The sequence below is a fragment of the Agelaius phoeniceus genome, chromosome 4 (genome assembly GCF_051311805.1).
Source record: "Agelaius phoeniceus isolate bAgePho1 chromosome 4, bAgePho1.hap1, whole genome shotgun sequence".
Lineage (NCBI taxonomy): Eukaryota > Metazoa > Chordata > Aves > Passeriformes > Icteridae > Agelaius > Agelaius phoeniceus.
Genome location: NC_135268.1, coordinates 64958491 through 64983405, shown reverse-complemented (window position 1 = coordinate 64983405; position 24915 = coordinate 64958491). Strand labels below are relative to the sequence as shown.

The 24915-nt window shown below is 36.4% G+C and overlaps 1 protein-coding gene across 7 annotated transcripts in view; it reads left to right on the top strand.

Moving 5' to 3' along the window:
* RGS12 (regulator of G protein signaling 12) overlaps positions 1-24617 on the top strand; it is an 86181-nt gene extending 61564 nt beyond the window's left edge. For 3 of the 7 annotated variants that reach the window (XM_054633721.2, XM_077177771.1, XM_077177770.1), the window contains 8 exons: positions 572-648; positions 2374-2574; positions 3371-3444; positions 5651-5777; positions 6706-6802; positions 8296-8360; positions 8884-9037; positions 11631-13781. In XM_054633721.2, coding sequence (XP_054489696.2) covers positions 572-648; positions 2374-2574; positions 3371-3444; positions 5651-5777; positions 6706-6802; positions 8296-8360; positions 8884-9037; positions 11631-12265 — 1430 coding nt within the window. In that variant the 3' untranslated portion in view covers positions 12266-13781. Of the gene's footprint in view, positions 1-571; positions 649-2373; positions 2575-3370; positions 3445-5650; positions 5778-6705; positions 6803-8295; positions 8361-8883; positions 9038-10119; positions 11502-11630; positions 13782-23962 lie in introns of those variants that run through there. The other 4 variants (XM_077177772.1, XM_077177767.1, XM_077177768.1 and 1 more) reach the window with 4 other exon arrangements.
* Positions 24618-24915: the final 298 nt, after the last annotated feature.

Sequence of the window (24915 nt, the reverse complement as noted above, 5' to 3'; positions counted from 1 at the left end):
GATCCATATTTGATAATTTAATTTTTGCTTCTGGTAAATGCCCAGACACACAAGATAGCTTTGATCATATGGATAGTTTGAGTGCTCTTAGTATATTCATTCGTGAAAAGACATCAGAGGCATTTGCTGTGATCATGGACATTTCCTTCTGAAAGTGACTAGTAATTGTCTTAGATTTTGGTATTCTAACACCATACTTGCACTTTAAAAATATTTATCTCCCTTGAGAATATCTGAAGAGGGAGAATAATTTTTTTTAAGACGAAATATTGAAATCATGTTACATCTAGTTAACAAAACGAATACTTTTTAAAAAGATTTTTTCCCCTTTTTTGATATAAAACAAATGGCTTTATTCAGGGGTTACATAACCAAGAAGCACTTGACCAAAAGTTACTTTGGTTTCCATGCTTCTGTGCACAGTATGAAGATTTGGTGGTTTCTTTCCTTTTAATGCAAAAAGAAAAATTTGTGACCCAACAAGCTAATATTTGAAATAGTTGTCTGTATTAGCATAAATAATGAAATAATTATGATTGCTTTACTGATTGCTGATTCTTTGCACAAACAGATTCTTTTCAGTCCAATGGATTGTCCTACAGACGGGAATCTCAAGGCTCCATGTCATCCACTGCGAGTCTCGACTTGGTAATGGCTGCCTCTTGCTCGTGGGCCACTGGGGGAGAGGATGAAACAGTGAATTTCTGATTTTCTACATGGTGTGGTGTGGCTTGTTTGATGTAATGCCTTGGGAAAGGGGTTTCAAGTAATGCAGCTGCAGCACAAGATGTAATATTAGGCAATTTCAGAGTGTTGGAAATGCAAGAGGGGTTGTGTTCATATATTACTTCTTATGCTGTCCTTGGATATGCTTTGCATCTTGTCTGTCTTAACATCAGGCACCAGTGAACTATAGAATGTTTCCCTTTTAAAGACTGTAGCTCTTTAAAACCAGTTTGTTCTATCTGCAAGGATGAGAATCTGTTTTTAAACAACCATAAATTAAAGCTTTTCCTCTTCTTGGCCTATGCAGTAAGGGGGATGCAAGTTGAATTAGGCTGATTTTTGTTGTGCCAGTGTCTGTCATGCTTTTTCTCTTTCTGTTTCCTTTAAAGTGTGTTTTTGTCATTATGACTTAATTTGGTCCTAAAATCCTGAGAAGTTTGTTGTGAACACTTTGTCATGCTAAGAAATTAACAAGTGAAGACACTCTGATTTCTAACCATCAAGTTTTGCCTTCACAGTGTAAAACTAATGAGATGCAAAATTAAAACAGTATTAATAAAGCACAGATGTAATACTTTATTTATCTATATTGATATGGAGGAAGACTCTAAAAAAAGGAAATTTTGGTTTTTTTGTACTGTTGATGTCCCTCTGATAGAATAGATTCTGTGTAATTAACCATCAACTAATAACTGTGTAATTTTATCTATGCTAAAAATATTGATCAGGGAAACAAGCATGGTGAAGTCATGTTTATTTCTGTTGCAAAAAAGTTGTCTCAAGAAATAGAAAATGCAAAGGCTCCCTAAAGCAACAACCCCTCATTTCTCTCCCACTCCCACCTGATTTAAATCAGAAAGTTACTGTGATTTGAATGAGAAGCACCATGTTAAAGAAAAGAGAAAAAGCATGATGAGTACCCTAAAAGGCTGTCAAACCCAGCATTTTTTAGTGTCCTTTTAAATTATAAGTGAGCTTTTTGTTAAATTTTCAAAGATACTTCTGATATTTAGTGGTAATGTTACTATTTTACTGTTACTTTAGAATAAAGGTTAGTGCCTAGCCCATAGCATTGTAGTTCTGATTCCCTTTAGTAAAAACAATTAATGGTCATGAAGCAAAAAATTTTAAAATTTTAATTTCTCTGTGGTGTATTTGTGCATAGAATTCATATTATGTTGAAAGAAGAGGAAATTTTGTGAGGAAAGATTGAGGAACCTGATGTTTAAAGCCATTCCTCTTCTCTTAAATGTTGATTCATAGGGTGTCAATGGTAATTTTTACATCAGCAGGACATTATTGAGCACAGACATTTAACTATTTGGATGCTTAATGAGATTTAATTTACTTTTATAGTTTTTACTTAGGAGCTCTTTAGTAAATCTTACAACTTTTTAATCTTTTACACACTTGCTGTGTAAAACTTCATCTGCTCTTGAAATAAATTTAGATTTGTGATTTAGATTTATGATCTTCATCTAAATCTTTTAGGATTTAAATTTATCTGATATTTGTGGTATCTGGAAGGTTTTCTAAAGCATGGTAGAAATGATGGTTCTTGGCTTGGTTTGATCTGTGTGGGCTCTAATAGTTTATACCCAGTCCTCATTTTCCCATTGGGCACTGACCTTTCTTTTTCCTTTCAAGTCTGAAACCTCAAGATTGCCTGCATTTGTGCCAGATAAAGACAAATCCCCCAAGTACTGCTGTGTAAACCTTCCGGATGGCTCATCCAGCAAAATGGCTGTGAAGTCAGGGTTCTCCATCAAGGAGGTGCTCTCTGGGGTCTGTGAGAAACATGGCATCAACATAGCTGCAGTGGACCTGTTCCTAGTTGGAGGTGATAAGGTACTGCATATTCCTGGGCTTTTTTGGAAGCATTTTCCTCCCCATTTTACAAATAAGGAATTCTGTTCTCTCCATTCTCTCCTGGTTCTGCCCATAGCTTTACATTGGCAGTGCTGGTTAATTGAAGGAGAATTGAATTATCCACAAAGAAAACAAATGTCTGGTAGCAGATGCTACTGCACTAAAGCCCTAAAACATAGTGACATTCAGTTGCTCAAAGATGAATGAGATGCATTAATGTAGAAATGAGGTACAGGTTTTAATATTGAGGAAAATTTCCAAGACAGCAATCTGTGGGGGTGATGCAGTATGTGTGTGATGGCTTAGTCAACAGAAATATTCTCCAATTCAAAGAGAAGTTGTGGACATGAAGTATTTATTCTCTTAAATTCATGCTTTTGATCTGTCTAGATGATTACAATGACAAAAATCAATGAATGTTCATAGTTATGGGCTTTTTCTTTTAAAGCTTTCAAAGACTGTTTGCTGGCTGTCTTTTCTAATGCATTATTCTGTGTTATTTATATAAGTTGAAGAATCTAGGTTTGTTTTAACAACCAAGTTCCTGAATACCTGCTGACTCCAGTGGAAATTGAATTTTGGTCATTGTTTCACACCTAGCCAAAAGAAAACATGCTTTAATCCATATTGTAAAGGAGCAGTCACTAGAATGAGTACAGCCTATATTAATAAAATTCTGAGTTACCTTAAAAAAAATTTAACAACACAGCTGTCTTTTTTACATAGTTTAAAATTAATTTGCTCTGTGTTCTTTTATCCCTGATGTGTTCTGCAGCCCCTGGTGTTGCACCAGGACAGCAGCATCCTGGAGTCTCGGGACCTGCGCTTGGAAAAACGCACTTTATTTAGGTAAGAGTCAAAAATAAAGCCTTCCTCTGGCCTTTCCCTCCCTGTTTCCCAGTTTGCTTTTTGTAAGTGCAGTAAAGGAGATGTTGCCAGTTCCCTGTGCAGTGAAACAGGAGGCTGTGCAGCTGCAGGAGGGGGCTTTCTGCATTGCTCTGAGGATACAAGTGGGATTTCGATGCCAGTGTTCCAGTTTAGGGACATTTAAATATTATTGTGGTGTCAAAATGCTCAAGCTGAGGCAGCTCTGAAAGCATTGGACAGATCTGTGGGTCCAGAGGGACCTTCCACATCATAAAGACATGTTTAGTAGGTTGGAGTAGCCACAAGAAAGATGTGGAAATTGAACTGGGAGTCTCCTGGTCTTAAAATTAAATGGGTAGATTTATTCATGACCTGTTCCCATCAGTTATATCTGTATATGCCCATCTAGAAAATTGCAGTAAAACCAATTGTATAAATAAAAATCCTCTGATGAACCCTGAATCTTAAACACGGCAATGTTAAATTATTAGTATGGATATAATATAATGCAGTACATGATATATTTAGTTTTATGTAATATATTTGGTAGTGTGTGTTCTTTTCAAAATAACATTTGTAATTTTTTCCAAAATGAATCCAAACTAATGCTATGAAAACTCCTGAAATAATTATTTCAGGAAAAAGTATTGAAGCAAAATGTATTACATTACTGACCTGGACTTTTGAAGTGAATGAAGTTTAATTTGTGAGGCATTCCTTATTTTGGCTCTATATTACTTTTCCTTAGGAAGCTGGGCTAGTTTCTATTTAAAGGTACTTCAGGTTAATAAATACTGTATGGCATATTCAATTTTTAGATTGAGATTGAGCAGTCTTTTATTAGGTGTGAGCTTGTTGAGTCTCCAAGTTAAAAAGGAACTTTCAGTAGGCAGTACCATATGTTATTTGTGTGTTAATTAAAATGTAGAAATGTTCTACATTATTCCATTCTCTGGATAGATACTATCTAAGCAAATATAGTCAAATATTTGGAACATTTTCAGACAAAGGAGAAATACTATGTGGGTATACTTAGTTACCTCAGTGTTTGCCACTTTTGTATCAATTACCAGCTAATGATTAAAATGGATCATTTCAATTTAGTAACTGTTGAATTCAAAGAAAATATGAAAGACAAAGCTTCAGTTATTCTGGCTTCTTGTGGAAGAGAAAAATCAACATGACTTAACATCTTGTATTCAATTTTTCTGAGATAAAATATGAGTTTTATATTTAATTGTGACTGAAAAAAATTACTGATAATAATAATATCTGATGATGATGTACATTTCTTCTGATTGTTTTGTTAGTAATAAGCTTGTCCTTGATTTCATACTGTAGTACCATTGCAATCAAATGAGGCTTATGGAGGATTCAGGGCATAGATGAAGAGCATTAAAAAAAAAAAAAGCCAAAACCAAACCAAAGCTGGGCACAGCTCTGTGCAGGAACATAGATGCTAATGAAAGTTGTTTGGGTTTAATTTTGTAAAAAAAATTGTATTTAATTATTCTTTTACTGTTTTAATAATGCAAAATTGTAAAATAGGCTCTGAAAAGAGCTGTCTCTAGCCTGTAAATTCTAAGTTCATTACTTTTTCACCTTTGGTATATAAGTTTCTCTTGTACCGATATTTCATCATATGGTGGCACCAACCCAAAGAAGTCACACTGGAATTCCACAGTGTTAGTCTGCTTAAAAATTAAAATATTTGTCCAAATCCATCTCATGTAATTGCATAACAAGTTGTGAGTCTGTCTTGTAGAACTGAGAAGAAATATTTTTCTTGCATCCGTGTCTATAGTTCAGACATGGAGTCACTTTGGAAGGACTCTGGACCAATCTGGTCAGAGAAATCTCCTTGTAAATATAGAAGTGCTGTGGAATGCTTTTCCTTGGTCTGAAATAGACTGGCTCAGGCCTTCACTCAGTTCTGGCAAGTGAAACAGTCCAAGTTTTATTTGTGTTAAATAGAAGTAATAATAAATTAAATATAGTAATAAAGAAATAAAAAAATAATAATAGATTCTTTGTCACTTCAGTTTAGCATATATTCATGCTACTGCAGTTCCAGCTAGCTACTAGCTGTAAATTGGTACAACTTTGCTGTAGATTGGATTTGACATATTTCTATTCACTTTATTTACTGGAGTATTTCACACTTGGTGTTACAATTGCTGTGTTTCAGGCTGGATCTTGTTCCTATCAACCGGTCAGTTGGTCTGAAGGCAAAACCCACCAAACCAGTAACAGAGGTCTTAAGGCCTGTTGTTGCAAAATATGGTTTAAATCTTAATGAACTTGTGGCAAGACTAGTAAGTATTCTTTGATGTAATTCAAGCAGCAATATTTTCTGTCTGGAGAAGATCATATGATAGTCCCTGGAATGATTCCTCTCCTGAGAATTAGGCATTTAAATATCTGCAGCTACATTTTGAGATAAAATGCATTGTAATTATAACCATTAAGCTTACTAGTAGTTACCTCAAATATTTAGTCTACATCTGTTTTATATTCTCTTCATAATAAACCCAACATCCAAAATAAGCAAGCCTGAACCTTGCTTCTTCCAGAGCTCAACTCCCATTATTAGCCAGGGAAAGTTGGTTGGATTAAAGCTTTTTTTCCATTGTCCTGGGAATCATGAAAGTTGCCACAAATCCCCTTGCAGAAATATTTTGTTAAAGCAGACTGATTCAACTTCTCTACTACTGAACTCTTGGCTAGCATGTTCTCCTTTCTTTGGTGCTGGAATACCTAGGAATGTAAAGTTAATTTTGTGGTATTTCTAGTATGTAAGCTGTCTTAGCTGAACCAGTCCAAGTTTTTAAGGTAACTGAAAAGCATGTTGGTATAAAGATAACTTCATTTAATGAAATTACAAAACTAATGAAATACAATCAATTTAGAATAAAAAAATAATCTAAAGTGTTCTCTGAAAAACATGACTTGCTGAACATACACACTAATGGTGCTAGAGTATTTAAGCACACTTACAAATGGGATGATTTTTTTCCTCCATGTATCTTTTTTTCCCAATACCATTCTTCCCACAGAATAGGGTTACACTCATTGAAATCAAGGTAGTTTTACACCACTGGAATAAACATTTTTAGAATAGTAGAAGGATAGATTGAAGCATAAAAATCCTTTGCTTGTTTTCTTTCAAAAATGTCAGACTGCATGAATTTGTTCTGAAAACAGCTTTTTCTCTATTACATACAAACTGTGATCCGACTTTAGAGTGGTGAGCAGGAACCCCTTGATCTTGGTGTCCCTATATCTAATCTGGATGGTCAGCGGGTTGTTCTAGATGAAAAAGAGCCATCAAAGGGTAGAGGTAAGTTTGTAGAAAAGCTTTTGTTTGTGCTTCCAAATCAGTTTTACAAACCCTGACTATGGTTAGTTTTTCCTGTTGCTGTGAAGGTGAGGTAAATGTGATTAAATTTATATCTATCACATATAGCATATATTCTTTTTAACTAAAAAGCAGTGCAGTTTCTGAAGATTGAAGATTAATGTAATCTGTGATACCAAGTAGTTTTACTGTTGCTGTAAGAAATTTTGCAGTAGTAATATTTGAATTTTTTGTTTGCACTGAGCCACAGATCCACCCACAAACTTAGGAACATAGCACCCAGAAATAATAATGAGAATCAAGTGCCAAATATCTTCTGTGCATTTGGCAATTATTCAGTGAGGAACATTCTGTGTAAGGAAAGCAGATGCAGTTTGTACAGCAGCTGCATATGCTGCTATCATAATATTCTTCATAGGCATGAGAAAGTACCAGAGCCTACTTCTCCAGTTTTAAGTGATGATTTTTGAAAATAACACCAAAAAGGATAAAAACTCATGACCCTAGGCAACATAATTGGAAAAATAAAAATGTATCAGCTAAACAGTTGACAATCTCTTGGCACAATTAACACTCTGGATTAATGTAAGCAGCCTTACGAGTAAAGGTTTGGTTTCATTAGGAGACCTTTTTAGAGATATTGAACACTTCTTTTCAAAAGCTAAATTAGATATGGTTAAATTAAATAGACTTAGAGCAGGGATCCTCTTCGAAGAAGAACTGGGATTATAAATATGGAGGTATTTATTGAGGAGAATCAGATTTGTCATTTTTCTAACCAACAGAACCAATTGTTATTTTGAAAAACAATTTCAATCTAAATACTTTCACACATAATTAATTTAAGGATTACAAGTAAAGCCTAAATCCAGTGTGCTTGCCAGCATCTGTAAAAGCCTAAATCATAGAGGATCATTCTGGCAGTGGTTCTGTGCCAGTGTACCAGTGGAAGGGGGCAATGATTCTGTTACTAAATTTGCTGCAGGCAAATTTAATTTGATGGAGGCTTTGATTACTTAGAAGATGGCAAGGAGGATACAGCAGTTTCTACAAAATATTTGATGTGTGAAACAGGATGGAAAAATTCAACATGGCCTTTCAATGGTCTTTTCTGCTGATTTTATTTTTCTTTTTAAAATTATAGTGTTGAGAATTGCAAACTGAATGATCAGATTTTATCATTATTTGATCTAAATCAACTGAAAATTTAGTGTGTAAGTCAGACTTCAGCATCTTTTAACTTTAGAAATAATGCCAGTGTGAGGAAAATCTGAAAATGGGAGGCAGATTCTGGTAGGTTTTTACTGAAAAGTATCAGGGTTATCAACTGTGCTCACTCTTTATTTTCTGAATACATATTGGAGCAATTTCAAAGCACAAATCTGTTTTGTCCATCATTGTCCCTTAAGTCTTGCTTCTATAGGGAATTACAAATTGGTGGTTACAGAAGATATATTTATGTTCAATGTTTACAGAGAAACAAAGAGGCGTGTTAGTAAAACAGACTGCAACTGTATCTTCAAGAAGTCAAGGATCTACTGTAAGTCTTCTGCAACGATTTTTCTCCATTAGATCATCTTCTGTTTCCTTCTAGAATTCTGTATCAAAGGCTGCATTCACACATGATTTTGAATCGGCCAGATTCTGTAACTAGATTGAATATAGCTGTTATCTTTCTGATAGTTTTCCACTGTCAACAGCATTTATTTGTGAAGAGCTTTGTCTTCATGATGAATCAGTTAACTCTTTCACTGTGTTGTGTTTGTTGTTTCGTGTCTCGTTGGCTTATCTATGTTTGAAAATAATTGAGCTACTCTGTAGTTCAGAGGCCATTTCTGTCTTGTGAATTCTTCAGAGTAAACGATATTATATTTATTTCTACATTTTTTTGGGAACTGCTATGGCAAATGTTCTTTGCCATAATCAAGACTAACCTAAAGCATTTGTTGTGGTGTTAGAGAAATGTGTTTCCAAAATAACTTTCCTCATTCCTTTAGGCCATATTATGTATACAATGATAGAGCCTGAATATAAGTAGTACCTTAACTTTCCTTCTAATGCAGGGAGAGGGAAGAACTCTAGGAAAGTCTAATTCTATCAAAATGAAAGGCGAAAATGGAAAAAATGCTAGGGAAGTCCGGCTGTCAAAGAGAGAAGACTCTATTGCAAAGATTGGGAAAAAAAAAAGTCACAAAATAAATTTGGATGAAGCAGAGGGTATGTGAACTTTATAGCTTACATATTAACATAAGTAGTCTTAGAAAAATTTTGTGTCTGTGTAGGTGCCACGTGTTTAATACTGTGTTGTGAAAATCATAGTCATGACCATTATATTTTTGTTTGGTGTGTTTGAGTTGTCAAGTTTTCATAAGTTGAAATTTTAAGAATACCTAAACACTGATGTAGGTGTCCAGTGGGATTTTCAAAAGTGAGGGGTACCTAATTCCTGTAGAATAAAAGGGGATTAGTTACTCCACTGCAGTTGAACATCCCATTTGATACTCTCTGTAAGCTGTGTAGAAGCTTGGCTTTCTGTTCACCTCTATATAAGTGTTTGACAGGCACTGCACAGCAGTGTAGACCCAAATGTACTCAGGTAAGAATTTTTGTAAGTTTTCTGCTGAACTCTGTAACAGCCAGGGCAGGGCAGTCAGACTGTGGAGGAGATGTGATGGGCAACAGAAAAATTTGCATTCAGCAAAAGTTGTTTAGAAGTAGAAATAAGCAAAGAGGTTATTGGTAATCTTGCATTTCCTGAGTCCTATTTTTGCCTTTTTTACACCTTAATAGTTCTGGTGATATCATTGGAAAAAAATCTCATGAGAGAATTTGTTTTGCTTTCTTATAGAAAGATGTCCATGGGCAAAAGAGAAATAAAAATTATGTAGCACTAGAAATTTTGGCATAACACCCTGTGCCCTAGGATGTGAACTGAAATGATGACCTGTCTGTCAGCCCTACACGCTCCTCCCTATTTTCCCATGTAGAAAAACAAACCTCAAAGGACATTTTTGACCAACAGACTAAAATTTACTGCTGAAGTTACTCCATATGCATATCCAAAACCTGGTTATGCACATTTATACAGCAAATGAATGTTTACCTTTGAATGTTCATCTGTGAATAAATGTCCACTGACTAGAACTGAAAAAAAATGCTATGGTTAAAACTTCTACTGCAAAATGTTTTTTTCACATAAGTGTTATTACAAAATATTAGTGCATTTTAAATTATTTTCTGTTGCTTACTCTTTTGTTAACTTGTTTTCCACATTTTAATACTTTCATTTTTTTTCCTAGGACTGAGTAAAACATTAACATAATTTGAAAACTTCAGAATTCGAGGCTTTCACATTTTATTTTGAGTTTTGTGATATTTGTCAAAGTTTGGAAAATGCATACCAAATGTTGTAGACTGTTTTTTAATGCAAAAACAAACAACTGTTCTATGAACTTTGAAATTTCAGAAACATTTTTGTATGACACATCTTAGAAATGTTGCATGTTTTAATATGCCTACCGCCATTTTGCAAAACTTTGGCAATAAGAAGCATTTTGAAGCTTCCATCTTGGCTACATTCAGATTTTACAGCATTTGAAAAAGCATGTTAAAAAGTCATTTTTATGAATACATTGCAAAGCCTGCCAAGTATGAGTAGAGGATTTAGGAATAAGGTCATACAAGTGCAAGTGTACGACTCCATATTATGCTAAGTTAAAACTGATACTAATGTTCTGTTGCTTTATTCCTTAATGGCTTTTGCTTCAAACAGTATTTATAAGCTGGGTTGGAACTGTTGATTTTATTTAATCTGTTGGAGATGGCCTTTTTAAGCATCTTTTAATATTCTGTAGTTAAAGTGCTTTCTTCTTGAAAAATTAGGACATGCAGAGACCCTATATTAAGAATTACATATTTTTATATGTCTATGTTTTGTACCAAAGAGTTTGTTTATTGTTGCAATGCTTCTTTTTTGAGGAGTGGAATAATTCTTGGCTTACAATTGATAAGTTTCTTGTTGCCAAGTTTTGAAACTTTTTAGAACAGTGTTGATCTATTATGAGTATTATTTATAGAAACATATTAAACCATTGGATATCATTAGGGACATGATCAGAAAATCACTTCTAATTGTGTTAAAGCCTCTTTAAAAAGCTGCCCCATTGCTTTTGGTAATGGCTCCTTGGATGGTTACTGACTATCTGTAAGCTACTGATTCATTGCAGCTCCAAGTAAAATGGGGTTACTTAAATCATCATCTGATCATACCCTGTGATGATAACATCCTGGTTTAAAACTATGCCATGAATTGAATTGAAACTGTGATAAAATATAATTACTCTGAGAGAAAGTCAATATAATGAGGAAGTTTGCAACATTCTGAATCTTTGAATGTTCAAATGGCATGCTATTTTTGAGTTAAGATGGGTAAAACCCATCCAGAATATAAAAACGTGCACCCATTGTCTGTAAGACTAGAGCCTTGCTTTGTATAAAGAATTAAAAAATCCTGCATGTGTGTACAGATTTATTAACCGCGTAAAATTGAAGACGTGTTCAAGGCTCAGTGAATTGCAGCTGTTCTAAACTGCAAAACTCTTACAATAGCAATGCTGATGGTCTTAATTATAGTGATGCTAGTGAACATTGCTGCAATTGAAAAAGTTCCTAATTAACATGGGATCTTATTTCAAGGCAGCATTGAAAGAATTGAAGATCTTCATGGAAAATAAATGTGCTGAAAATGTACATTTTAATAGCATTGCACTTTCTGACAAAAACTTGTCAATTTTGGGTTTTTCCCCAATAGAATTTTTTGAACTCATATCCAAAGCACAAAGTAACAGAGCAGATGACCAACGTGGACTGCTAAGGAAAGAAGACCTTATTCTTCCTGACTTTCTTCGTTTACCACCCACTGGACCAGAACCATCCTCATCTACACCCGCAGGTCCTAAAGGCCTCAGCAAGCGAGTTTCAAAAAGCGATGGCAGTGATGGATGTACATCACCCAGTGGAAAACAGGAGTCCCTGCAAAACTCTAATGAAAATTCAGTAAAGAAAGTGGGTTACTCAGAAAACAAACATAAGTCTGCTTTGGCAGCACTCCACAGCCAGAAGACTTTAGGCGCTCCTTTCAGCCCTCCGTTGTCTCCGATTCCGCACGCCCAGGAGAGCAACGCCGCGGTGTGGAAAAGGCAGTCCAGAGAGCTGCAGGCTGAAGGCATTCAGATGGTAGATGATGAGAATGTGGCAGACTTGACTCTTGTGGCTGAAGGAGATATTAGCAGCCCTAACAGCACTTTGCTACCACCGCCACCACCAACGCCACTGTCAGACATCAGTAAACTCACGGAAGCCAACTATCCGCCCCCAACTCCTTTTGCAGGTAATCAGGAAAAATCTGGATTTCAAAGATCCAATTCAGGTATTTCTAGATTTTAATAGTCTTTCCTTTTGTGTAAAACTACTTCTCCTTGGCACTGTTAATCAGTATCTGGCACCCATTAAAACAGCAAAGAAAATTCTCTCTGCACCTTAATTTTTATTTTTTTTTTAAACCAAAAAAAAGTAGGAAAAAAGATTTTAATTGCCTTAGTCTGTTCTAACTGTAATACTTCTGGTTGCCTTTAACAATGTACTTTTGTTTGGATTTGGCATGTAACCATAAATGGCCACATGCAGACAAACCTTTGAAATACATCCACATGCTATAATTATCTCATTCACCCTCAGAGTACAAAACAGGATATCAGCATTTTGAGCTCCATAGCACTGTTTTGTTCCAGATTTTCTGATCCATTTCTCATAATGAGATACATGATTAGGGTTTGGAAGTTTAAGTACTTTAACAAAACCCCTAATTATTGAAAATTGCAGTATTGTTTATGATTAAAATTTTAAATGGATAAGCCTCAACTTAGGATATATTTCACTAATAAATTTGATATTTGGGACAAAAATAAAAATGTTATTTTTTTTAACCCGTACTTTGCTACACAGAGAAATAGATTGCATCTATCACACTTCCTCCCAGAATATTCACATATCAAATAGCTTTCTAATAGATAATTTTAAAGAAAATATGTAACTTTTTTAGGATGTAAGTTTCATGGTCTAGCAATATCACAGAGCAATATTAGCCCAAGGCTGAAGTATGGGATTTCTTTATAAACATGGACTCTACTAATAATTGCTATTACCAGAAACAGGAATTTGAAGACAATGGGTGTCGTGACATTGACATTTACAGTCATTGTACTGTGCATTTTAATGTAAAATATAAGAAGAGGTATCTATGTGCTACATTTATTTTTGATGTTTCACAAACATATGGTGCCATATTTGTATGATCACATTTCTTTGTGATGTGGGAATATACATTTTAATTATTTATCTTTTTACACAGAGTATTTGATACTGTTCTTTATCTGTATGGTTGATGATTTGTAAATACTTCTTTGGTTGTTGGATGCTTATAAATGGCAATGCAGATTATTTCTTCCTCTTGGCATTTTAAAAGCCAATTCCTTTATTAGTAGTATCTGAGAAATGTTCTATTAGCGCTACCACTTTAATTTCTGAAACTGAGTATTAGACGGACTTGTAACCAGTGCCTATGGATAACAGAACCACAAAATGTACTTCAGACATATTGATGTATATATGCATAGATTTGTGTTGGTGTCTTTCTGATAATATGTCAAGTGTACAACATAGGTATCAATTTGCATATTTTTCAGTGAGAACTGTTAAAAAAAAACCATTTGCACTTAAAAAAAACTTCATGAATTTACAATATTTTAATGCATGCCATAAGTTTCTGTGTAACCACTGAGCTGTAGCTTTCCCTTTTCCCACTTTCTACTTTTTACTTTGTAGAAATCTTTGTGTAGTTTTCACATGTATTTTGTATCCTTGTTCTCTCAGGAGTAATAAATTCTAGCTATAGTTACGCAAACTGGTTTTAAGCTTCCATTTTATTCATTATTTAAAAAATTCTTTCAGTCCTGGATTAAGAATTCTGATTGAAATTACCTTCTTACGACAAACAGATAAATAGATATGAACAAGCAATTACCATGAGACAAAGCTGACAAACATTAGATTTATTAATAATTTAGACATCCAAGGGCAAATGCTGTCTTGAGATGCTGATGGGTCACATGTGAAATCCATAGCATTGGCATGTGCTCCAGAAGGCAGATAAGACAGGAGATTTCTTGGAATTAGTCATTACAGGAACTCCTGAAAGGAGAATTTCTTCTGTCTTTGGGTTCTTGGGCTAAACTTTATGTTCATTACTTTCCTTCTTATTTTAAACTAAAGCAACTCTTCCCTGGTCTTTAAGAAGTGAGCTGGAGGTCTCAGCTCATTTGATGTGCAGTAACCAAAGTAACCACCTCTTTATTTGGTAGACTTGGGTAAGAAATGAGGGGTTGGTTGGGTGCTGGAGACCATACTACTCTTTTCACTCTTTGAGATGGGTCCTACATAACAGCACTGTGAAGCCTAATTGAAAAAAAAATAATTCTGCAGAGAGGCGTGTTGTGCTGTTAACTAGGTCTCATTGTGTTCTGGGGAATGAAAATCCAGTTTTTCCAAAAGTCACTGTGTTCTCACATATTTGTGGGCCTCCATGAAAGAAAATAAAGCAGTTGAAAGTCCTGTAGCAGTTCCCCTTCTAAAATTATTCAGAGTTTTTCACAACAAATAAGTAATACCGTCCATATTTAATTTAATTTTTTAAAATGGATTTTAATTAGCATATATTTCAACTAGTGTTCTATACTTTCAGTGGTGATTGTGCCTTATTATTTTGTCATAGTCACCCATGAATGAGTAATCAAACTAATTTTGCAAAACTGAAAATCTAAATTTCTTTTAGCTTTCTGACAAAACAGATTTTTTTTAAGGAATAACAAAATTTTTAAAAAAATATATAAAACACCTTCCTTTTTTGCTACAGTCTTATTGCATATATTAGCTGTATTCTACACTCTTCTCACGACACACTACTATTTAATGGGAACTGTATTCTATTAAAAAACGGTGATTTTATGGAAAAAATGTGGGGTGAATCAAAACTTTTCTATTTTCATGATTGGAGTTTGCATGGAAAGGCTGTTTGATGATGTACATAATTATAATAAAGACTTCTGAAAACTCTCTCCAGTCAAGAATTGAAATCTCAAAGGACTAAATCATTAATAATGGTTGCTTTTTTAAGTGCTTTAATGGTTGTTCATTCATAACCCCCATCAATGGAAATTGCATTTCTGATTGGTTTATTCAATTAAAATGTTGGGATATAAAGACAAATAATGACTACATAATTTGCAGAGGTCTCTGGTCTTGGTTCCAAATTGGCCTAAAGACAAATGACGTGTGTGCTTACCCTGCACATTTTGGGCTTATAAATGCTGGGAAAAGGACTGGGAGGAGTGAAGGGGTCCCTCGTGTTCTGCAGGGAGCAATTTGCTGATGTAGCAAGGCCAGGCCAATGTCCATCCCTCTAATGGGTAACACTTGGGTTTTTTTCACTTGATGATCTAGAAAGGAAAGTATGAACAATGGAAGTCAGCAAAATAAGGTTTGCATCACTCTGAGCTATTGAGAACACATTTTCAAGCTCAGTTCTTAACTTTCTGAAATAAGTGAAATGTTTTTATACTGTATTAATACTTAGCTATGAAGTAAATAGCAAATAAATTAGCAACACAAGAATCATTACTGATTCTAGTTGTGTTACTCATCAAGAGAAAATGTCTTTATTTTTAATAAGCCTGCTAGTTCTGGCAAATTTCCCACTTTAAAAATCAGATGTTTCTGTAATCTGAAGACATTCTTTCATGTCTCTGCATATAATGGTGGTCCCATCTGTGGAAGAAATAATTATTGTGTGGTGTGATTGGCTTGAAGTGACGCATTCATTTTTGAAAGTGTTAAAACGCAGATTTAATCTCCTTGGCTTTTGTTTTGTTTTGCTTTTCTTTTTTTAATTGCCTGGTATAGTCTGGGTACTTTGAATGCTGTCCAGTTTTTCCCAAGAGGCTGGGCACATGTGTTACCCATGGGGAAGGGCAGCCTCCCAAACCTGTAGTCTCCTCAGGAGCTGTGAGTATTAAGCCACAGGCCGTGCACTGACTTGTTTATTTGCAATATTCCACTGGTCTGAGTTGTTCATGTTGGTTTTTGCCTCTACTTCAAAGTAGGTGGGCATTTTGTCATGATAGCAACTGGGCTGTTTCACTAAATACCGTTTCAACCTGAGATAGGACAATTTGCAGCAATCCAGATTGAATTGTATGGACTGTAGATCTGAGTCCAACAAATTGATCTTCCTTCTCTTAAAAAAATCCCTGCTGTTTTTGGGGCTTTTTTTTCAGCTAGGATGAGAATTATTCTCAAAATGACAGTAGAGTTACAGTCAGTGGAATTGTCTACTTGTCTACCAAGTATGAAGGTCTTTTTTTTTAAGGAGAGGTATAGGCTGGATCCAGCAATGCACTTGAAAAGTTTATTCAAAACTACCTTTTAGCATATGATGTCATTGGTTAAGATAGAGAGCCAGCTAGGGGAAATAAAAGCATGGTGTACTCTCTGTAACTATGCTTCAGTAGAATGTCTGTGGAAGTTAAAGAATTAACTTAGTCTAAAGTTATATAGCTTTTTTTTAAGAAACCGCTTTTTTTTTCTGAAATAGATTTGTACCCTCAAAATAAACTTGCTTACTTTCTTATTGAAAAGAAATCTTTCAGAAATTGAATAGTTAGTACCAGGGCTAGGATGTTTTTGTTGTGAAAGATAAATTATGCAGAAATAAAATGCAGGGTACTTTCTCAGAGTCTGGTATAGGCTATTGTTCCCAAAGCCCAAAAAAAAAAAAATCCCCAACTGATCTTTTTTTATTATTCACAGAAAAGATGCAGTACCCCACAGCTGAAGACTAGAGATCAGATAATTAGAACGGAGATCAGTGGTATTTCTGTGACTTTTGCTATTTTGGCTACTAAATTTTTCAATTCTAATGGTAATGAATTCCAAGTGGAAAAAAACTTGTGGTAGTTAAGGAGATTAAGAGGTCATTAAGAGAAATCGCATGTCTAACTTCAAATTTTGAAAATAAACCTTTTTTTTTTTGTAATAAATGATACAATATTTTATGTAACTAATATTTTATATCATCTCTTAATTCATGTGGCATATTTTAGAGACAGTCCAGTGGTGTTCCCTGTGTAAATCAAGATAACCACATGAATGAAAACATTAATAAAAATTCAAGAAAAGGAGGTGATTATGACATAAAATATGTAAGAATAATGTAAATCATTATTTTAATTATTTTTAACAAAGGCTGTTTTCATGTGGTAACTTACATCCTTTACTGGTTCTGTGTAAATTTATAGAAGATAATTGGATTCTGGATCAATATAAAGAAGTACCCATGAGAATCCAGAAATACTAAGGCTGGGATGTGTTAATTCTCTTTTAATCAGAGCATGATTCAATGGGAGAATTACATGTAATACATGACTGTGATCCACAACAAACAGAGGAGAAGGGGAGTTTAGAGCAGACAAATGGGAAGCAAGGAGGACCTTGGGGGATGATTATTTGAAATGTAAACTTATTTTGATCAAGCAACAGGATAAACATTTTAGCAAGAATTGCAAATTTTATCTGGATGAAATGATAGAAAAATGACAGCTGCCCTCTGAACCAAATGCACATGGGCTAAACCCAGATCTCTTCAACCCATGGCAGCATTTGGATGATGAAATGAACTTTGCTGAATTATTGGTAAAATGTAACCGGTAGCCCAGTGAAACCACATTTTAGACTTTCATAATTGAAAAATAACCTAATGAATGGCAGATTAAATTAAAATGGATTCAAGTAATTCAATCCACTATCTCCCAACTCTGCAATAATTATAGGACTCTGCAAAAATTAAACCTGCTGATACCGACACTGATGGAAAACCAAAACAATAAATGCTGGAAGATCACACTGAGAGCTGAATATGTGTAGGCTGCTGCAGAGTTGTTTTATCATATCTACTGCTTAGAAAGTAGTTAAGATTGTTTCAGATTTAGCAGTAGAGAAATGGAAAGTTTGAGCAAATTGGACAGTGTTATTGAGGGCACACATGTCTGCCTGGATCAAAATTCTGAACTTTTCATTTAATTTATTTGTGGAGTGCTCCTGGATTTTAAATGATGTTGTTTGCAGTTCCCTTCAGCTGCTGTTGTAGCTGTGCACATGAAGGGTCCCTGCTCTCAGCAAACACAGGTTACAGTGCTCCCTCTTTTGCATCTGTATGCCACTGGTGAGCTCCCTATTCCATGTGAAAGTCCAAATTTGTCTTTCTGAATAATGTGTGGTGCTTTGTTCTTCTTGTGAATGCTTTGGAGATGAGTGCAATGAAAGGATTTCCATCTGCCCATTTCTAAACTTAATGCTGCAAATGTACTCACAAAATTCCCAGAAAAAAAGGTAAATAAGCTGCTAATGTAGAATATTGCTGCTTTGTAGCACAACCCATTTCCTGGCTTGATGCCTTCATTTTACTGAGTCAGATTTCAAGGCACTGAGCATATGCTGCAGTTGCTGTTTCATCATGCAAGTGAAATTCAGCATATAAAGTCAAATTTCCTTTGCAAAGATTTAGCATAAACTGTAGGTAGGAATCTTTTATTAAGTCTGCTTTCTCCTTGGTGCTGTATCAATTAAGAGATAAAAAGAAGGAAACTGCCAAAGAAAATTTAACCTCTAGTGTTCTAAAACTTTGATGTAAAGTATCCTTTTCCCCTCAGAAGCATAAATCACTGTAGAAACTTAAAAAAAAAGAAAAAGATTCTTGCAGTAGTAACAGTATGTCAGCCAGTGTGAAGTCATTCATCCACCACTTAAAAGAATCCATGTGTGGGAGGGCTAATATGTGGAAGTAGCATTTCCTAACAGTTTAGGACAGAAAGGGATAAGTGTCTTTCTGAGAGTGAAACTGCCAGATTACATCCATGTTAAGGAGAAGTTATTTATATTGATTTATTTCCAGGGCCCTGAAACAGAAGTGACTATCTATTCACTCACTATAGAAGTGGCCATCAAAGGGCTCCTTTTTTCAGTCTCATGTAAGAAAATGCTCTCTCAGGCAGTGTGGTACCACCTTGGGACAGGCTCCATGGAGGCAGAGGCTGGAGCAGTGTCTGCCCAGGCTGCTGTGTCACAGCACACTCCAGAGCCTTGCTGCCTGGGAGACTGATTACATTTGGGGCTGGAGCATGTCTGTAAATCACCAGTCCCAGGAACTGCCCCTGAAAACTGCAGGCCTCTTTTCACCAGTTATATTCTAAGTTTTATGAAATACTTCAAACAGATTTTTATCTGCTCTAAGTCAGTACAAAATCATTAATCTGGAGCTCATTCCCTTTAATGGAGATCAGGTCCTCTCTGATGTTAGAAGTCAAATGCCTGGGATCAATGGTATGAAAATCAGCAGGATATTCTTGTTATCTTTCAGTAGAACTTAGAGCCATCTAAATGGTTAATGGTTTTGACAAGAACAGTAGGATTTTAGCAAAGGTAGAATGATGAGTGAAACCCTAAATTTACATGGAAGAGATTTTATTAAAAATCGTAACTAAAATTTAGCACATTGAAGATAAATGCATTTATTGATTATGGTATAGAAACAATATAATTACAAGGTGTTGTGAGCAGGCCTTTAAATCCCCAAGCATCTGCATTAGACTTAGAGTTATATGATCCTCTCATTTACATTTGGCTGTTAATGCTGCTCCCGAAATTTCCAGGTTTTTTGTGACCTTGTCTCTGTGTGGAATTTGGCCACATGCTCCCTTATTCCTAAACTACCTGGAAGAGAGTGCCTTGTGATCTTTTGCTTAGATCTTAAAGTTGGAGGATTATTTAATACAGAAGATTTCCCTTTGTCTTTATAAATATAAAGACATCTTTCTCCATGATGACAATATTTAATTTAGAGTGCTTGAGAATAATACACAAAATCCAAATATCACAAAAAGAGAAATATTGGTAACAGAAAGCAGGAGATCAGCCAAAACAGTGCCTGATTGTAGTCACCTTTGAAAAATGCAGATGGGTGCAGTTAAGCCTTCTAAGCAGTCATTTGGCTGTGAGTCTATGACAGAGCAGATCTCTGGTTTAAGGACAAAAGATGACCTGCATCTTCCCATCTTTAAACCAGCTGGAACATATCAACGGGATCAGATGCACAAGAAAATTTCCCAAGAGCTGTGTGGAATGCTTAGCAAGGGAGGAGATTACCAATAGGTGTGAATGTGGAATTCCAGCCTGGAAATTCACCTCTGTGACTGCTGCCATAAGCAGTGTCTGTCTTTCTCTACTGAAGTTAGGTAGGACATCTGAGAAATTAGATCTGGGGAAATGTAATAACATTCCTGACATGCTCCATACATGGCAAAGCATCTGCAGAGCTCTCCATGGAGGTATTCATCACTACAGTCAAGAATATGTGAAGAGAAATTTTCCCTGTGAAGGCCCTCTGCACCTTAGATGGTGCCCTGCACAGCTGAGTGTCTTCAGGCATTTGTTACTCAGAAAACATGAGGAGGAGACCAGTGTAAGAGTGTTACAAACCTCATTGAAACCTCATTATAAAGCTCCACTAAGTCCATGCAAGTCTTGAGTCTGCTTAAAAACTTGTGGGATACATTTATACACAAGCTGGTTTGGCAAATCTCGCCTACTATTTGTGATAAATAGCCTTGCTCCATAAAAGCTCTTTCTTAAAAAAATGAGGAAAAATTTACATTGAAATATTTTTTCTGTGTAGTGCTACTCTTGAAATCATCTTCCTATTTGGTGAAGATGAGATAAGGTATTTTCTACTCTGACAGGAAAAGTGAAATCATCTTCACAGTATCCTCCCTTAGTAATTCCACATTCTTTTGAACTGGTATTTTAGACAAGATGTTCTCTTTTACTGCCCTGACTCTAGCAGTAATTTATTTGATGCTGCAGAGAGATTGCTCCTAAAAAGGACATTAATAGAAAAATATGTCTATAATGTGGATGTGTTCTTGTTCAGATGAGCTTATGTCTTGTGAAGCCTGAGAGCAAACATTGACCTTATTTCTGCTGTGCTCCCATTGGGCAGCTTGCACACCCAGTTGCTTTGTGTGCTGACTCAGTGACACCATAATTCCAAGACTTAATGGCATTTCTTTTATTTAACTGTAGAAGGGCTTAGCGCCCAAATAAATTCAGCAATACTTGAGGAACACTTCCATAGTGTTCCTCAGCAGGAGTTTCCAGCTCTTTCATCTCTTGTCCCTGTTAATGCAGGCTGTGTCTTTTGACTGTGGAAAGCGTTTCAACCTAGTCCAAGTCAACAGATATGAGACCTTCCACCTCAATCAAAGATGTTCCTTTGCATGACATTTCATAGGAGGATGTATTCTGAGTGCTAGGACAGCTGGGTGACTCATGCTCTGTCAATGCCATGTATTTGTGGTAATTTGTCATTAGTAGGCATTTCAGCAATTTGTAGCTCTTTTAAAGCAACTTGAAAGGAGAGTCACAGGTTTTGCTCAAAGGGTGTAGAATAGTGGATTAAAGAGATCAAGAGAACAATTCAGTGCACTCATGTTAAGATAAACGTTCCAGAACAGAAAAATAGCATTTTGCAGCCCAGCCAGGCAAGCAGCAGTTAAAATTAAGACAATGTTTAGTTTCAGTAGGGAGATTTAAACACAAAGTCTAATCCAGTCCCATTAAATGTTAGCTGCAATTTAGCAGGCTGCAGTCATGCTGGGCTAGCAGGGCTGGGAGCTTTCTGCCTCTCTCTGCTCAGCTGATTTGTTTGGAGTTTGATCTAATTCCTCTGAAAACACAGCAAGTATTACTGATGCAAAATACCCACATTATTCATGTGGGGCTTCACTGTAGCTAAAACACTAAGCATTGCACTACTGAGGATTTAAACTTATTTTTCTTAAATAGAAAGCTTTAAGCCTCAAGAAGACCCTGGAGTGATTTGATTGAAAGTGTGTGAAAGTGCTTTTTTTGCCTTTTTCATTTGCATTTCTTCCATTCTCCATATCAAAAAGTTCTTGATTACGGTGATTATACATGGAAATTTCTTTTCCTTGCATAAAACTGTAGCAATCACTTAATGGAATAAACACAAATAAAATATTTGAAAGACAGCTATGGGATTTAACCACACCAGTCTCATGGGATTTGTGTGGCTAAACATGCTGGTCAGGCACTTGGATGTACTGTAGCACAAAATTTTGAGAATGTCAGATAAGATAGTATCTTTTAAAAGATGGATAAGAAGATATATGGAAAAAGGGAATTAAATATAAAATGGGAGTCCCTACTCAGGCCTGCTTTTGTGCCTTGAAAGTTTCTCTTTTTTTTTCTTGGCTCTCTGTTTGATCTAATGAAAGCAGTTCTCTGTCTCTGAAAATGTTGCCCCTCTTTATATCATCATGGGGGGAGCCTTAGTTCCAGAAACCATGTTGCTAACTGTGGTGTGAGTCCTGAAATCAACTCCTTCACCCTTCCCTTCTTGCTGCTGTTGACACAGGCAAATCAGCCTCTGTACATTTGCTTTGAGAAGCTCCTTGCACTTTGTAGGGTCACACCTAACACAAAACTGGCTTTTGGGAGCTCAAGAGTTTGAACTACAGCTGTCTTGGGAGAGTGATGACTTTGTGTGAATAGGCCTGAATCCTGGCAACTGTGATTTTAGATGTAACTCAGGTGTTTCTTGAGTGCTTAAAGCCCTCAGATCTCAGAGAGTTGTGCAGTCCTCAGAAGGACCTCAGTAGGCTGGAGAGATGGGCAGAGAGGAACCTTCTGAAATTCAGCAAGGGCAAATGCAGGGTGCTGCTCTGGGGTGGAACAAGCCCATGGAGCAGCCCAGGCTGGGGGCTGACCTGCTGGGGGGCAGCTCTGCAGAGAGGGGCCTGGGGGACACAAGGTGTCCATGGGCCAGCAGTGTGTCCTTGTGGCTGACAGGGACAAGGGAGTCCTGGGGTGAGTCAGGAGGAGCAGGGCAGGGGAGGGGATCCTGCCCCTCTGCTCAGCCCTGGTGGGACACATCTGGAGTGCTGTGTCCAGTTCTGGGCTCCTCAGGATGAGGAACTCCTAGAGCAGGTCCAGCAAAGAACTACTAAGTTGGTCAAGGATCTGGAGAATCTCTCTTGGGAGGAAAGAATCAGGGAGCTGAGCCTGGTCAGCCTTGAGAAGAAACAACTGAGAGGAGACCTCAGCAATGTTTATAAATATCTGCAGGGAGGGTGGCAGAGGATGGAGTCAGGCTCTGCTCAATGACACTGAGCCATAGAACACGAGGCAATGAGCAGAAATTGATGCACAGGAAGTTCCACCTGAATATGAGGAAGAACTTCTTCACTGTTCTGAGCACTGGGACAGACTGCACAGAGGGGGTGTGAGGTGTCCCTCACACTGGAAATATTCCAGAACCATCTGGACACAATCCTGGGCCATGTGCTCTGGGATGATCCTGCTTCAGCAGGCAGGTGGGACCAGATGCCCCGCTGGGTTCCTTCCAACCTGAACCGTCCTGTGATTCTGCAAAGTTGTTTCTTTTATTCTTGTCCTGTGGCCCATAATTGCTCTGTTGCAGTTCAGGACAGTGACCTGCAACTTCAAATAATCCCTTACTAGTCTGCCAGAGAACTAAGCCCTAGCCAAGTAAAAATACTATCTCAGCAGGGTCTTGGAGACCAGTTCAACTGAAGGAACATCTCCCATTCTGCCCCAGTGGAAGGTCTATATTCTCCTCCACCTTTGGGTTTGCTGCTGTGAGAATTTTTTTTTCTAGAGGTGTACAAAATTATTCTAATTAGTTATTTTTAATGGAGTCTTTTTAAAAACTCTGAAAAATGCTACATTAAGGCAGATACATATTAGTATTTCACATTTTTCTTTGAGATCCAGTGTTTAGTTAAATTTCCATCAGTAAGTCTCTTTGGTGGATGAATATCCCAGCTGACTACCTTTGGGGCCTCAGAGAAGGCTGCAATATTGAAAACTGCTAAAACCAGAAGATACATAATTCTCTTGTTTTGTGTTTTTTTTTGTTTTTAATTCTTCTGTTAGGTGCAAACAGAAAGAAAAATGATTCACAAGGGACTTCAGGAAACTCCTATGAGCAGACCTCTCACAAAGCCAAGGCCAGCAGAAGCTTTAATCCTCCTGGTGTGAGAGGGAACCCTGGAATGGAGCTCCCTGTGAACAGGATAATTGATGTGGATGGGGTCAAGCTGGAGGACTCTGGGACACGCTCCTGTGACGATTCTGAAGGGAACCTCAGCTTTGAAGGTTACATCTCTGAACTGAGATCTTGCCAAGGGAGGATGAGGACTGGAGTTTACAGGACGTCAGACCTTCCCTCTCTGATAGCTGTAAAGAGTGAGAAGAATAAGGCCACTGAGAATCAGTACAAAGCTACTTTTGTTTAAATCTCTGCTTTTAATTAAATTTTCTGGCATTTTGCTTGGCATCAGCAACAATGGAGATATGTATTAGAGACATGTTTCTGCAAGATGTAAGTGGTTTTCAATATCCATTTGCCTTCAAAGAGCTGGCTAGAGACCATCACTTCTGATATGAGTTGGAAGTCCTAGAATGAAAAAATAGTATTCCAATGAAAGTATTGAGCTATTTGGTTTTGCTTTTTTCCATTTCTCTGTATTATTTTCCCTGGGATAATTCCATTGAACAGTGCAATTAAAATAATGATTTCAACCCCTACCCTTCTTGTCTTTATTCAAGACAAACTTACTTTAAATTCCCCGATCCAAATGTTTTATTTAAGATAATTTCAGTTTAATCTTCTAATGGTATTCCCTGTGTTTTAGTAGATTTTTGAAATGTAAGTAAAATCACTTACCGCTGTAAAAAAGATTAGGATATTTTCTTAATGTCTTCCTGTCTGTCTCATAACATTTGGGAAGAGGTCCAAGTGGAATTCAGTCTTGTCTAATGCATTGCCTGGATATATGCAATAAGACCATTGTTATACAAGCAGCAAGAAGCAAACAATAACAACA